Source organism: Trachymyrmex cornetzi, unplaced genomic scaffold (assembly GCF_001594075.2).
Source record: "Trachymyrmex cornetzi isolate Tcor2-1 unplaced genomic scaffold, Tcor1.1 scaffold204, whole genome shotgun sequence".
Classification (NCBI taxonomy): Eukaryota; Metazoa; Arthropoda; class Insecta; order Hymenoptera; family Formicidae; genus Trachymyrmex; species Trachymyrmex cornetzi.
Window position 1 is genome coordinate 741,779 of NW_017296680.1, and position 14,211 is coordinate 755,989.

The following is a 14,211-nucleotide window of genomic DNA, read 5'->3' on the forward strand; positions in this document are numbered from 1 at the left end:
GATAAAATGTACATCATGATAAAATAGATTGTATATATATATATATATATATATTTATATTTCTCAAGTTATAAAATCGTATTGCTAGTAAAAATTGCGTTTTTTAAAACACATTTCTAGATATTATATTTCCAAAATCTGTGATTGGTGCAACTAAAAAGATTCGTATACATGCTAATAAATATACGAAAAAGGGAGACATATTTATTTTAATTATACATAACGATAATAATTAATTGACAAAAATTATTATTTTCGAATATATTGACAATAAAATTTTTTAAGCGCTTTGATTGACAAGTATGGATAATTGACTTCATTGTATCAAAAGAAGAAGACACGATTCATCAGATAAAGTAAAAATATCTTGCTTTGAAAAGTCCGAAAAATTAATTAAAAATTTCGTAAAAGGAATGGATACATTGAGTTACACCAGTCTCACATATACGGAAGTATAATATGCGTGTGTAAAAAGGAATAATTAATAATAAAAGTAATTAAAGCACTCGGTGAACGTGCACACAAATCATGCGACCACGTACAGGACGTAATTGAAATAATACACATGTAATGTAACGTAAAATAAAATCTCTTTGGCTTTTTACACGATTGAAAAGAAATACGCTCCGCGTAAATGTATGAGGGTGTATCAGAAATTGCGCATATCCTCCCGACGATAATTCTTTTTTTCGCGAGACTGAAATTGATTGTTTCTTTTTGCACAGAAAAGATTGAATTGCACGTCGTTATCTATCACAAATATGCATTTTCAACATGTAATCGTTATTCAGCTTTCAAATTTTTGTCAGAATTAAACATCAAATGGAAGATTTTTTTAACCATTTGCTATCTATGCTCTCACGCTTGAAGCTTTAATTCATCAGAAATCTCTGTTTAACAAGGGACTTCTGATACAGCTTACGTTATTTACATCGTTGCAAATCGTGCTTTGTCCTCACTCGTGCATAAGACAAATAAGATAGAGATTTCGCCACGTAAGAAAAAAAAAAAAAAAAAAAGATGGATAAGCCAAGGGGAATGATGGGGATGATATTTGTATCGGCTCTACCGTGCTAGAAACATGAAAAATCGAAAGTAAATAGGTCGTAATATTTTTGTACTTACACTCTTACGGTAATATCATGCGCGTGTCGAATAAAAAAATGCGATTACGCGGCCACGATCGGATTCTCGAGACCTCGTTACAGTGAAACGAATGAAAAAACGTGATGTACGTTTAGCTACACTGGGATGAAGAATTATTGGCACACTGTCATATCGAAATAGATTGACCACTTTGCGTTGTAATAAAGTATTCGGACTCACCCACGCATTAGGGAGTTTTTTTTTTGCAATAACGCGCCGTTGGGATATATACGGTAAGCGCTTCAACGTGTACCGCTACGCACGGTGCGGGACAGTTACGAATCGCTATGGCAATTTTTATCTTACACTTATATGTCGTTATTTACTGTACATGCAATCCGTAGATTAGCGTTTAATCAGGGATGTAAAACCGGTATAATCTCGCTCGGTTTACGTTTCGATACTCTGTCTTGACGTAGAAATCGAAGTAGCCGAGTATTACGTACCGATTTACAATCCTATACCGAAGGCGCGCTATTGCAAAAAAAAAAAAGAAAATGTTTCACTCTTTCATCCCTTTTCACACTTAACGCGCTCTCATTCGTTCATTTTTCCCTTTCTCTCTTTCGCGTTCGCGCGTTTCTTTTTTTAACGGAAGATCTTGTGCGAACATTGCGTGTATAATCTCTGACGGCGTCACTCGCGCCCTTTGTTCTCTTTTTTCTTTTAATGCTACAGGTACATGCGAGGAATTCGGAATTCAATCTTAATTTAATCGATAGCGGTAATTGCAATCGAGGCTTCGCGATACGAACGAGTAATGGACATGATATGTTACATGCGTTCGAGCGTGTTGTGTCTGACGTACTTTTAATTGGACGCACGTCATTTCAAAATGAAATTTATTCTCACGCTAAACGTGTACGGAAATCACGCGATTTGATTGTAGAGTTCGACATTGAAAAAAATCTAAAAAAATCTTTCAGCTTCTCGGTTTCTTTCCGATGAAAAGTTTTTTCACGCTGAAAAATTACGATAATATTGCGATGCAAATCCATTGTTTTCAGTTTGTAGTGGAATTAATATGTGACTGTATATTTTCTATGAATTTTTTTTTGTGCGATTTCGTTATGTTGACGAAGGGACTTGGTCGAATAGAGTTGACTGTCTAAAATTAATATTAAATTCTGTGATTTATACATGTGTGTCAAAATGAGAAAGAAAAAATCTTACACTTATTTGTCAGGTTGATGTTTTAAGTCGCCTTCGAATTAGTTACTATCATAGTGATAATTTTGCTATTGATATATGTTTCAAGATTTAATCTCCAGTTAATTGCCCAGCCGCTGTAATAAGAATTAATTGATCGACATGAGTCATCAGTTCAGAAATGTGGTCAGCGAACTTGATCCAAAAAGAAGGATCGTTTCTCAAAGTTTACTCGCGTCATCGGTACTTCTAACAAAATTTCTTGTACTCGAGTAAAACGACGTGTCATCTTATATACGATTATGTTTCTGCGTTCACGGCGAAATTCTATTTCGTAAATTACGTTGATTGCCATTAAATCGATAATACCGTATAATCGCTACAATAAATATCGCTAACATCAGCGTTTAAATACACAGTGGATATGTTTCGCGATGTGTAAATTATGAGATTCGAGGGTGGTTTAGTTGAATGTCGGCGTCGGATCACGGTACAAGAATTCTTTTGTACCCTTACGTGGCAATTTATCGATCTATTTGTGCATCTTTGCATTGATGGAAATGCGCTTATTAATTTTCATTGATTCAGTTTCTCCGATATGAGCCTTGCATTTAAATGATTATTTCTTTGATTTATTCAACATATTGGTTCCGTAAAGAAATCTTATTAAAATGTATTATATTTCAATAGGAAGATCACGACTAACGAGTAAAAGAAATTAATTTTTTATTTAGAGGAATAAGTATTGGTATCAAAGTTGAAAAACAGATAGTGAATCAGAATCTTTAAACCGCATTTAATTTATGATCATTCTAAAAGAGACATTTAATGTAGCAAACAACTGCGACCTATCTTTTTCGCTCCTAGTAATTTCTTTTTCTGCGAGTTTTCCTGACTGATTTCGGAATAATGTTTTTTTCATTATTGCCCTACTTCTGTATGACGTATTGCGAAGTAAACAAAATGACAGCAACAGATCGACGTCGGTTACTTGTTCCCGAGTATACACGAGAGTGTCTCGAATGTTATTAAAATGCAATAAATTACGTCGAATGCGTAATCAATTTGACAGATCTGATTTCCCTTGAAAAATGATCATAGCACACGCACACACATATATGCACGCACATATACACACACACATACACGCACGGAAGATACGTAACATAGATTTTTCGCAGATGGCTACTCTCTCTTTCTCTCTCTCTCTCTTTTAAATTCCTCGTTTTCCCTTTCTCTAACAGTGGCGGTCGCGAGAAGACCGCGGAAGAAATTTAATATCTTCTTTTTCTTTTCGGCAAAAAGATCTCTTGTCGCGGAAATAAACGCGTTCCTCCTGGTAATTGAGCGAAAGTGATCATTCTGAATCGGGACTCACGACTCGCACTTTCAAAACGATCGCCCACCCAAAGAACACACCCCAAGTCAAGAGAAAATCAAAATGACTTTATTTTGACGTTATGAAAATCAAAATAATGATTTTTTGTTACAAAATTTGACTGTTCATTAACGTTAAAAATTAAAATAAAGTCATTTCGATTTTTTATTGCCTTTTGTGTGTTCCTTGAGCAAAGAACACATCAAATCAAGGAAAAGTCAAAATGGCTTTATTTTGACGTCATGAAAGTCAAAATGATGATCCTTGGTTACGAAATTTGACTGTTTATTGACGTTAAGAATCGAAATAAAGTCATTTTAATTTTTTGTTTGACTTTTGAGTGCATCCGGCCGCCGCGAAACACCAAACACGTCGATGTTGAATGACGCGTGCGACGACGACGTCGTTTTCTTTCCAATTGATTCACGTAGACGCACTTTACGTTCCATATACGTTCTGAGAAAAAGCTTAACATCGAGAAAAATATGGGGGTATATATTATCTCCTATGTGTGTCGTTCAGTCGAATTCGAAATAGATTATATTCATGTAATCCACTGCCACGTTACGTAGCTCGCAGTAGCACGCAAAGAGAGCGCTCATTCTCTAAAAAGTCACTTTCCCATTCACGAATCTCTTAGCCGACTCGGCCCTTTTTAATACTCGCGATTTTTAAGATAGGGCAAAGTCGGACGTCATTACCCTAGAAAGGCATACTCGTCATATTTTTGACGAGTTCAGTCCGGTTCTTTTAACTCTTCAACATCGCATTTACTGATTTCATTTACATTTTAATTAATTTGATCCTCTTGACGTCTAGCATATTTATGCAGTCGTAGCGTATAACTTTTGAAACCTACTAAAAGAGCTATGAAATTTATATACCGTACATTTTACGTAGTAATCAGAAGTTTGAAATATTATACAAGTCGCAAAATTATGGAGACTTTGGCGTTAAAGGATCACTCATATCTATTAAATAGATTATGAAAATAATCATTTGGGACTCGTGTAATAGTGACAATGGATTTTCGTCATTTTTATCTTTTGAATAGAGAAACGAAATTATATCATTAATAAAGTCTAAATATAGACAAATGAAATGATAGAAAAGTGTGAGTTAAATTCCGATATACGACATATGCCGCTCTAAGGTATTACTCCGATAAATTATTTACAGTTTTCGACCTGATTTGAAACGTGCTCTACGATCTCGCACGAAACGCGGCTGTACGATGAGAACGTATAAAAACGACCGAGCCGGCGGATAAACTTTGCGTAATAGTAGTAATAGGCCATAATTCCTAGTCGTAAAGTATGAAAAGTATCAACAAATTTGAAAAATCCTCGTCCACCCCCATAGGCAATTATCGTCTTTCGTTATGCGAACGTTATCGCTCGCGTTTCGCTTAAAAGGGACCGTCTTTTACATTGCCTAGGAAATTTGACTTTACAACAACGCGATCGCGCCATCGCGCTTACACCCATTTCCCGCGTTCCTTGACTAAAGGCGAAGAAATTGATATAATTCAATTAATAATTGACAGATAACCAATTAATACGTATAGGATGGTCCTACGGCAGAAAAGGCGTAAACTCCTAAGATTTAAACGACATAAACTTTTTCTAATTTTAACATCGCCACACGGACCATCCAGTACATTGATTGTAGTTACTTCTCGCGTGTATACCTCTTTAATCTACATTTTTTCTCTTTTTTTTTTCTCTTTGTTATAATAGAAATCGTATGTAACTTCTGTATGTATAACTTCTCGGTACCAAATGCATCTACGATGAAGTTACCCGGATGATTTCCTTTTGCCTCATCCATCGTCTGTACATTCGGCAGTCGAGAGTACCACTTGCAAGCACGATACTTATATATGCATTATTCACCATTCCGCGCGCACACAGTGCCGTCATGTGCGCGCCCCACAAACTGAAGATCCCGAAATCTTAAATAGTTTAACAGTAACATCGGCGTGAACATTGTACAGAATGATCGAATGATGCACGAGAAGCGAAACCTCGGATGGATGATTCGCGATAATCCCTGTCAACGGCCCGCATCGATGATTTAACAACGCGTCGACGAAATCAAGCAATTAACTGTCATTCACGCAAAGTTAAAAAATTCCACCGTACATCGTCCTCGACGAGAGTCTTAATTAAAATATCGCGTTTTTTTTTTCTACTTGTTCTGAGTAAGTCGAAAGTTTGTGTTGTCGGCATGTAGGAGGTAAAAAAGAACGACGCGTTAATCCGATGTAACGAGAAAGAGGATAATTTCGATTAATAATTTAATAATAAGTGGTAAAGGTCTGATGGTTGCTGTGTTTCCACGTGAATGACAGTTAAGAAGGATGTTAATACATTCGATGCGTTAATATTAAATTAAAGCCTTTGTTAAAGCCTTGCCCAGGTGACTTCGACGACGCGTTTTTTGTTTCGAGAGGAAAAAGTCACCGTCATTATTAGGAGATAAGCCGTGTAATTTTTCGTCCAATCTGCAAAGCCCTTTTACCAGAGAGAGACGCGGCTGATGTCCTTTCGAATGAACGGGAACTCTGTCCCTTGAGGGCGAAACATTCGTCACGAGGCGCCCCTCATCAAGTGAAGTATGTATGCACATAGTGGTTCACAGTTACAAAACTAACTAAATCTTACGAGATACGGTGAGCAATAATTCCAGATATGTACAGAAGTGTTATGTTACAGACGTTACGATATAAAGGTATCTCCTCGACGACGCGAATGCGAATTCGCATTCGCGATCGTCGGAATTTTAGCTCCTCAACGTGCGACGATCGGTATCGTTTAATAATAATTTCGACCCTTCTCCCTCTCGACGGTAATACGAATCGTCTCGAGGATTCCTCTCGCGCGAATTTAATCTTTATCCTGACGGTGCAGGATACGCGCGTACGGCCCAGTCTGTAGTGTGCAGCCTTCGATTTTTGAAATTGTCTTAATAATTGATAGGCTACCCTGTTTCGTTATCATTATGAATGGTATCCTTTATGTCCGCTCTATACATCACGACGTAGTATTTTTCAGGATACATTTTTCTCGGTCGCACTATAATAAATCGAGGATCGCTCGCGCTATTGATCGTTCCCGAGTATCGGCGGATGTAAGATCAGGAGACTTGATAGGTCGCACTCTTTAAAATTTTTAAGAGCAACTATTTTTTAGAGCGACTCTAAACTTAGGAATATATCATGAAAGATTTAATCTGAAAATTAAATTTACTTGTCAATCTTGCTGGCAACATACTTTTTAAATCGCATGTATTATCTCATTTTGAAAAAAAGGAATATACAGAATGTCCTAAAATTCACGACTTAAAATATTACAGAAAAGTTCTCAAAAAATTGAGTAAAAAAGTTAGTTTTATTTTAAACGATAATTTTTAGGTAACAAGGACTTAAAGGGCCAGTTACATTTAGATGATCAAATGTGCATTAATGATGCGATAGTATTAGTGAGCACGAACTTCAGCGTGTTCACTAATACTAACAAATGACCATTTAAATGTACTCTATAATTGGCCACATTAAAATTCTTATATCTCAGAAATTTTATTTCTCAAAATAAAAATTTACATATTACTTTTTCACCTAATTTTTAAAACTTTTTTGTTGTAGTATTTTGAGTTGCAAATTTTGAGTTACTGTATACGAAAGAATTAGTTAAAAATGATATATCGAAATTTTTAGAAAAATAAGAAACGAATTTATCGAGTCATCCTCGATTCTCTGTCTGCGTCTTCCGATCCTCGGTGACGAACCTCGGCGCGTCGCAGTGAAAAGGACAAATGCTATGGAAAAGATGACAACATAATGCGTTACGAGAGAGTAAAGTTGAGCGCGGATCTAGTCGCGCGCCTTCATCTTCTTTTTGGAAAAAAATGCGCGACAAAACCGCGAAGGATCGCGTCGTTTCGTATTTCCCGTTACGTTCCCCATACGTACATAATAATTATTTATCAATAATTATTTACATAAAGCCGTCCCATCCCGCGCGAACGAGCTTATTTCAAATAGAATTCGCTTTCACGTAGTGCCATCAAACTATATATAGGCCCTATGCTCATATTGACAACAGGTGTATAATATATTTATATATGTATACCTAATGATTTTTCGCTATCTATCTTACAAATGCGAGCAGCCGCAAAACACGCGGTGCCGATTTCCCTTCGCGCGTACTCGCGCATACTAATTACCTGTCCGTCGCACGTGGAACTTGAGGCCGGAAGAAACGCGAAGCCACGAGAACTTGTCGCGATCTATCATCGCTACGAAAGCCACGTGGCCGCCGCGGCGTCGTCGTTAATCCTTAACGTGCGCCCTTAAGTCCGCGGATGTTGCACGAGCACATCTCTTATAAGCTAATCTCTCATTTATTTTTTTTTTCCCTACAAATACAAAAAGGCAGCGCGACACAGTGAACATCGGAGTGGCAGGCGAGATGTTTACCGTTTTAGAGTAGGTTGGCGCTTGACATTCGGATTCAACTGTGCTACAACGTGTATAACGCGAATATCTCGAGTATCTTATTGAAGAAGCTATTAGTACACAGAGGCGAAAGTAAATTTTGTAATTTCGATCGAAAAAATCTCTCTTACCTCTTTATCATATTTTTATATTTAAATTTCGTGAAATATATTAAAAAATTTAGAAAAGAGTGTGAGAAGTGCGTCATTACGAATATTAACTGATATCGTTGAGAGAGATTTTTTAAAATGCTAGCTGCGAAAAAGTAATAACTACTCTCGTTGTTACGGCCTCGCTAATAAGGGCAGTGTCAGATAGAATTGGCGCGCTGTAAATGTCAAGCGTAAACCCAGCTCCGGCTTACGAATCACCGGGAAAGCGGCTTCAACGATAAAGCTTTCAACCTCGAGGAGAGAACCCTCGAGGTTTCGTGAAAATAACCGTGTCGTCGGTCACGAGCGACGTGTTCCCCGGTATTCGGCTACCACCGCGACAGCAACAATTCGCGACGTGATTCGTTCGGACCTTCCGTCTCCCATCGCTTTTCCGCTCGAGCGAGTCTTATTAAACGCTTATTATATAGAAGATCTAAAGTACGTCAATAGAAGATTGTCGATACCGAGTGGTCTGTTTTCGCCACCGACCGAAGAGAGTACCTTCGATCCACGAACCCAACCAACATCGTCCCTCCCTCCTCTCTCTCTCTCTTCTCGTACTCACGAACATCCTCCGAGCACTACTCACGGCGCTCTTCGTCGTCCTAAATCTAATCTTATTGACCCAAAAGGAGAGTTCCCTTCGATATCGGCGTCCCTTTCGCACCGGCCGTCTCTTCAGCATGCGTTGCGTCGTTCATCATCGCGCAGCGAGATAGTTTGATTTCGATTGAAGTGCAGTTCCTATCGTAAGCGTATCATTAACACGAACGAGTCGCATTCACGAGTCGTTCTCACGTCAACACCTTCCCTCCTTCCCGAGAGAGAGTCTCCGGTTCATCTCGATTCTCTCGAGTGTCCCACGTTCCTCCGCAACCCTCTTGCGCCGAGATCGACGAATCTCGGCACAAAGCCGATCCTGTCCGCGTTAAACGACGGTGGAGGATGTCCTTCGGTCGTTGCTCGATGAAGTTCCACCAGGCAGACTCCACGCACCAAGCGTTTCCCGCGCGTCTATCCAGCCGACACTTTCGGAAACGTATTTCATTTCTTGATAAGTGTCCGCAGTTTCATCCCGAACGCGTCCGGAGACCGGCTTCAGAATGTTGATCGTGCTTTGCGCCGTTCCTCCATAATCTCGACTCTTCGTTAGCAATCTCGTTGTAACGTTCGGTTGCGTTTTCCTTAAAGTTACGTCCGATTCCCACGGGCTGCTCGAGGACCTGGACCAAGTTCTAGATGCGTCGATCGAACTCTCGCGTCCATCTCGATAGTGATGATGATAACGATGATGCCAGATTCTCTCGTTGATTCGCTTACCGATCTCGTACTGTACGTCCGAATGACGTTGCCGCACGAGTTGTTGATGATCTCTGCTGGCCCTTTGCAACTGCCGAAGCACCAGTTCGATATGTTTGAGCGCCTCGCCATTCTCGGCCATTCGTTGTGCTCGGTCCGTGACCCCGCCGTGACCCCTGCTGCCCCAGCTGCCCTGCGACCTTCGTCCTACAAGTCGCTCGCATTCCGCTCTATAACGTTCCGTGTCGTGAGCGTGACGGGTCTGGTTGTAACGACATTGACTCTGTTCCGATGCATCAACGAGACGTCGTGCGTCGCGCGTCGTCGATCTCAACGTCGCCGGGCGCGGACCGAGCGAGTAGCGGGACGTCTCGAGGGCACGGCCGAGTTCGAAGGTGGTTTCAGTTAGGCCCGAGTATCGACGGTTCTAATTCGGATAGATCCCCTGGCCTCATACGTGCGTCGCTAACGTGCCCACCGCGGATGTGCGCTTCACCGTCGCCATGGCCCCGTTTGGACCGCCGGTGATATAATGCGCTGACAATGGAGCCTGCAAAACAAAAAGGAACGCGGTATCCTGAGTCACGTTATCGCATTTAACCTCGGCTGTTAAATCCTACGGATACTACTTTGCTTCTAATCGTGATATGTTTCCTCTGTTGAATTTAAGAAGATACACAGCTTCTTTAAATATTTATCTTAAACCTCCCTTGCACCGAGAACGATATTTGTTAAGTTAAGATATGTATCTACATAGATTTAAATTAAGATACATATTTACATATATAAGATATATGTCCCCATACAAAACGAGCTATGTTGAAATAAATCGCTTGACATGTTCATTGAATAAAGAAGAGATTAATCACAGATTCTATAAATTCTGATTTTCTACAAACAAATTATATTAATTGTAGGCGAGAATTACATATAAATAATATACAAATAAAATTTTTTTCTTTTTTTGAAAATCTCGTTAGTTTGTACATATATAAAAGTTGAAGTACCAGTGATATATTTTTATGATACGCGACATACATATTTAATTACACGAACTCCATAGAAACATAAAACAGATATTCGAGCTAATGTGTGTGTGTTTCCATCTATATCCATTAAACTATAAAGCCTCAAATAGTGCAAAGATTGAATTATACAGTATGAAAACATCCAGCGAGTAATATGTGAGCGGAAAAGTGGTAAAAGCCATATTTTTTCTCATTTCGGGAAATAAAAGGATTTGTGAAACTGTGTAATACGAATTTCAGCTACGTTATTATACATTTTCTACGATTCTAAAGGAAAAAAATTGAAAATTTTACGTTTTCGCCATAGCAACTAAGCATTATACTTTTTCAAACGTGTGACATTATTACTGGCTTACGCTATTATTTCGCTCAATTGCCCCGTACGCTACGTTATGGACAATTTTTTTACTCCATTCGTTTGCCCCGAAATATACATACATTAATTAGCATGCCTGGTTAAGTCGGAATGTAAGTCAAGCGTAATAAATCAATATTGCGAATTTTGTTAGCTCTGACACAAAGAAAAAAATAAATAATTAAATATAAAAATAAAACAATTCCAAACGGCAAGAAATAAATCAATTTAATTCTATCGCAATCCATGCGCATCTGTGTAATTACCGAAATCCGTATATTTATATGCATCCTTTAATACCGAGCTTACATTCTCTAAAATTAAATCCGGACCGTCAATGAAAGCCAACCCGAACCCGTATCTCGAAATACAACTTACCTGATTATTAGATTTTCAATTTCTTCTTTTTTTTTCCGCGAGCGAAGCTCTTTTTGTCCATCGTGTCTTACGCGAAGGTATGCGATGCAGAGAGCAGGCAAAAACAATTTACCAGGCAGAAATTTACGTGCGTCGGGGAATTGGAATGGGGCCGTACGGGAAAGGATTAACGTTGCAAAATGAAAGTAGCGCGCGCGCAGTTGCAATGGCTTTGCAATATTGACAGTTTGCTCCCGATCTACCCCAAGTTGCATGAAGCGCCGCGGCACTCCGGTGTCGGCGTAACTACGTTTAGGAATTTGACATACATTTCGCTATTGTACCAACCTGAGGGCCAGCGCCGTTCAAGGTATTCAAGCTATTCATTCTCATTGCCTGCGTGTACGGCGGTGGTGCCGGCGTGACTCCCGGCACGGCTGTGTGCGGCGCGTGTCGGAGCTGCTCGGCCGCTGACATTCTGTATTCGTTTGCAAGAAAGAAATGCAGCGTTAGTGACGGGAAATCGGGCTTTTTCCCGGCGTTGAATTTAAATCGCGGAAAGAGAAGAGAGCGAGAAACAAGCATGCAAACGGTAACTGAATCTGACTCCCAGTGAATTCGTCGCGGTTTCGTTTCTTGCCAGGCGTCACGAGTACATCAACGTTTTCGCTACGTGAGCACCCAATGCATCGTCAAATGTATTCTCATGTACACTCTGAAACTTTTACAATGAATCTTATTTTGTAGAGTCAATTCTCACACTTGAACATTGAAAATTGAGCCTCTCTTTTCCATTTGGCTCGGTTTTTACTCTTTAAAGTAAGATTTCACTTAAAAAAGTTTAGAGAATATATGTATATTCATCGTATCACTTGATTAATGATTAATAATTGACATTTGACACTTTACAAAATTAAATAATAATTAGCAAAGTTTGTTTCGCAAGAGGATATCTTAAATTCTAACTGTTGCGTTCAATAATATTTATTTCACCTCGCTACAAATGAAACTCATAATTATGGACGTAGCTAAGGAGGGGCAGGAGAAGTCTTCCCTAAATCTTAAAAAGGAGTAAAGATAATTGCAAAAGTAAAATTAAACTTCAAAGAAGTATATCTCAAAGTTCCGTCAGTCATGTTTATCATTGCAAAGCGTTTCTTTTTGAAATACTTCTCCCTGTTTCAAAAAGGAATGATATTAAGAGACTTCCACGTGTTGACAGTTCTTTGTCAGCTTTTATTCTACTGCGTTATAACCGCGAACCTGAACTGAAATCGTAACGAATTCACTCCTAGTTTGGGTTGTCGGACCGGGTCAACCGAGGAAGTCGTCTCATCTCGTTTCGGCTTGTACTCCAGTCCGACTCGGAAGAAGTCTTGGATTCTGGGTCTGAATTGAAACAAAACACGTGAGGTTGTTGCTGTTTGCATCTTTGGCGGAGGAAGGTAAACAGTGGTAAGGAAAGGCACGTATGAGCCAGATGCGGGTGGCGAAGCGTAGACTATTGTGTCTATATATATAGAGACACAATAGTGGGACGCTTCTATCTTTCTTCGAGGTCATCTTCTGTAGGAAGAGTATAAAATTTTGAAAGAAGGACCACTGAACGCAACGCGAAACAAGAATTTTAAAAGTCCCCCGAGAAAAACAGAATGCAATATACAGTCGCAAACAAAATTTACGCGAAACCTTGAATAGAATTTACGTTCTGTTTTTCTGAGGAATTCTCCCTCGCATCTTGGTTGATTTTTTAATCATCGTATTTCCGTTTTTTGAGGTGGAGCAAGCATTTCCTGAAGCTCGTGCGAGGCACAGCCGTGCCTCGCTCTCATATCTAATTTAGCCATTCGCGACGAACGCATTCCTGGCACGTACGACGTGAGATTCCCGCGCACGAGGATGACAAGCGTCGCGCGACGTATACGTAAACGGAACGTGATGCCACCTAAGGTATCCGCAGCCGATCAATGACACGAGCCAATTATAATTAGTCCGAAGCATCCGCGCGAGCTCCGAGACTCTCGTGACTATGTTGACACTCTCAGAAATTTTGGAACTTTGATCGAGCGTGAACGAAGGTTATTTCCTTGGCTTACATGAAAGGAATTATATTACAGTAAAGATACACTGAGACTATCGCTCTTCTTGTATATTGTCTCACATATCTGAGAGGCGATAATTTTTTAGAAAAATTAGGGACAGTTTTTAGTATCGATTAATGATAAAGTAATAAATTTTTGTTTTCTTTCTGGCCTGTGTTTGAATACTGAAAAAAATGTACTAAATTTTAATATAAATATTTCTTTAAATAGTACTAATGAAATATTTACTTACAGTATATAAATATTTATTTAACAAAAAGCTGTATTTAAATCAAATTAATGGTTCTTGTATCAAAGAAACATACATTTAGTAAATATTTAGTTAGTAGTATAAAACGAATACTTATTAAAATTTAATAAACTCTTTTTCAGTGTGAACAAGCGACAGAGAGATCTGTCTTACCTGAGATAGGGATTGCCATATGTCGCGGAAAATCGCGGATCGATCGGCGTTGTCTGTGGAGTCGAGCTACCCAGGTTGGCCGAGCTAAGTCCGATTTTTTTCGATGATAAGATACCACTCGTGGATATCCTGCTCAAGGACTCTCGCGAAGCGCCCATGCTCTGTGTCGTTGGTGGCATATAATCGCGAGTGTAGTCAACGTATGGCACGTAACCGTTGTTGTTACTGCCATCCTACAGAAACAGATGCCACGTCTCACTTTTTAATACTGAATAAATAAGACATAAATAACGACTCGCATACAGCACACTTTAACCGAGAGACATTTCGGGAACATTCTT

General features: G+C 39.2%; 1 protein-coding gene across 1 annotated transcript in view; it reads right to left on the bottom strand.

The window, feature by feature from the left end:
- Positions 1-8,408: 8,408 nt before the first annotated feature.
- The window catches only part of LOC108759716 (irregular chiasm C-roughest protein), a 46,433-nt gene continuing 40,630 nt past the window's right edge, over positions 8,409-14,211 (bottom strand). The window contains exons 10-13 of the mRNA XM_018505282.1: positions 13,871-14,103; positions 11,714-11,843; positions 10,083-10,175; positions 8,409-9,995 (exon numbers count right to left, since the gene is read on the bottom strand). Of these exons, the coding sequence (XP_018360784.1) occupies positions 9,255-9,995; positions 10,083-10,175; positions 11,714-11,843; positions 13,871-14,103 (1,197 nt within the window). The 3' untranslated portion in view covers positions 8,409-9,254. The remainder of the gene's footprint in view (positions 9,996-10,082; positions 10,176-11,713; positions 11,844-13,870; positions 14,104-14,211) is intronic.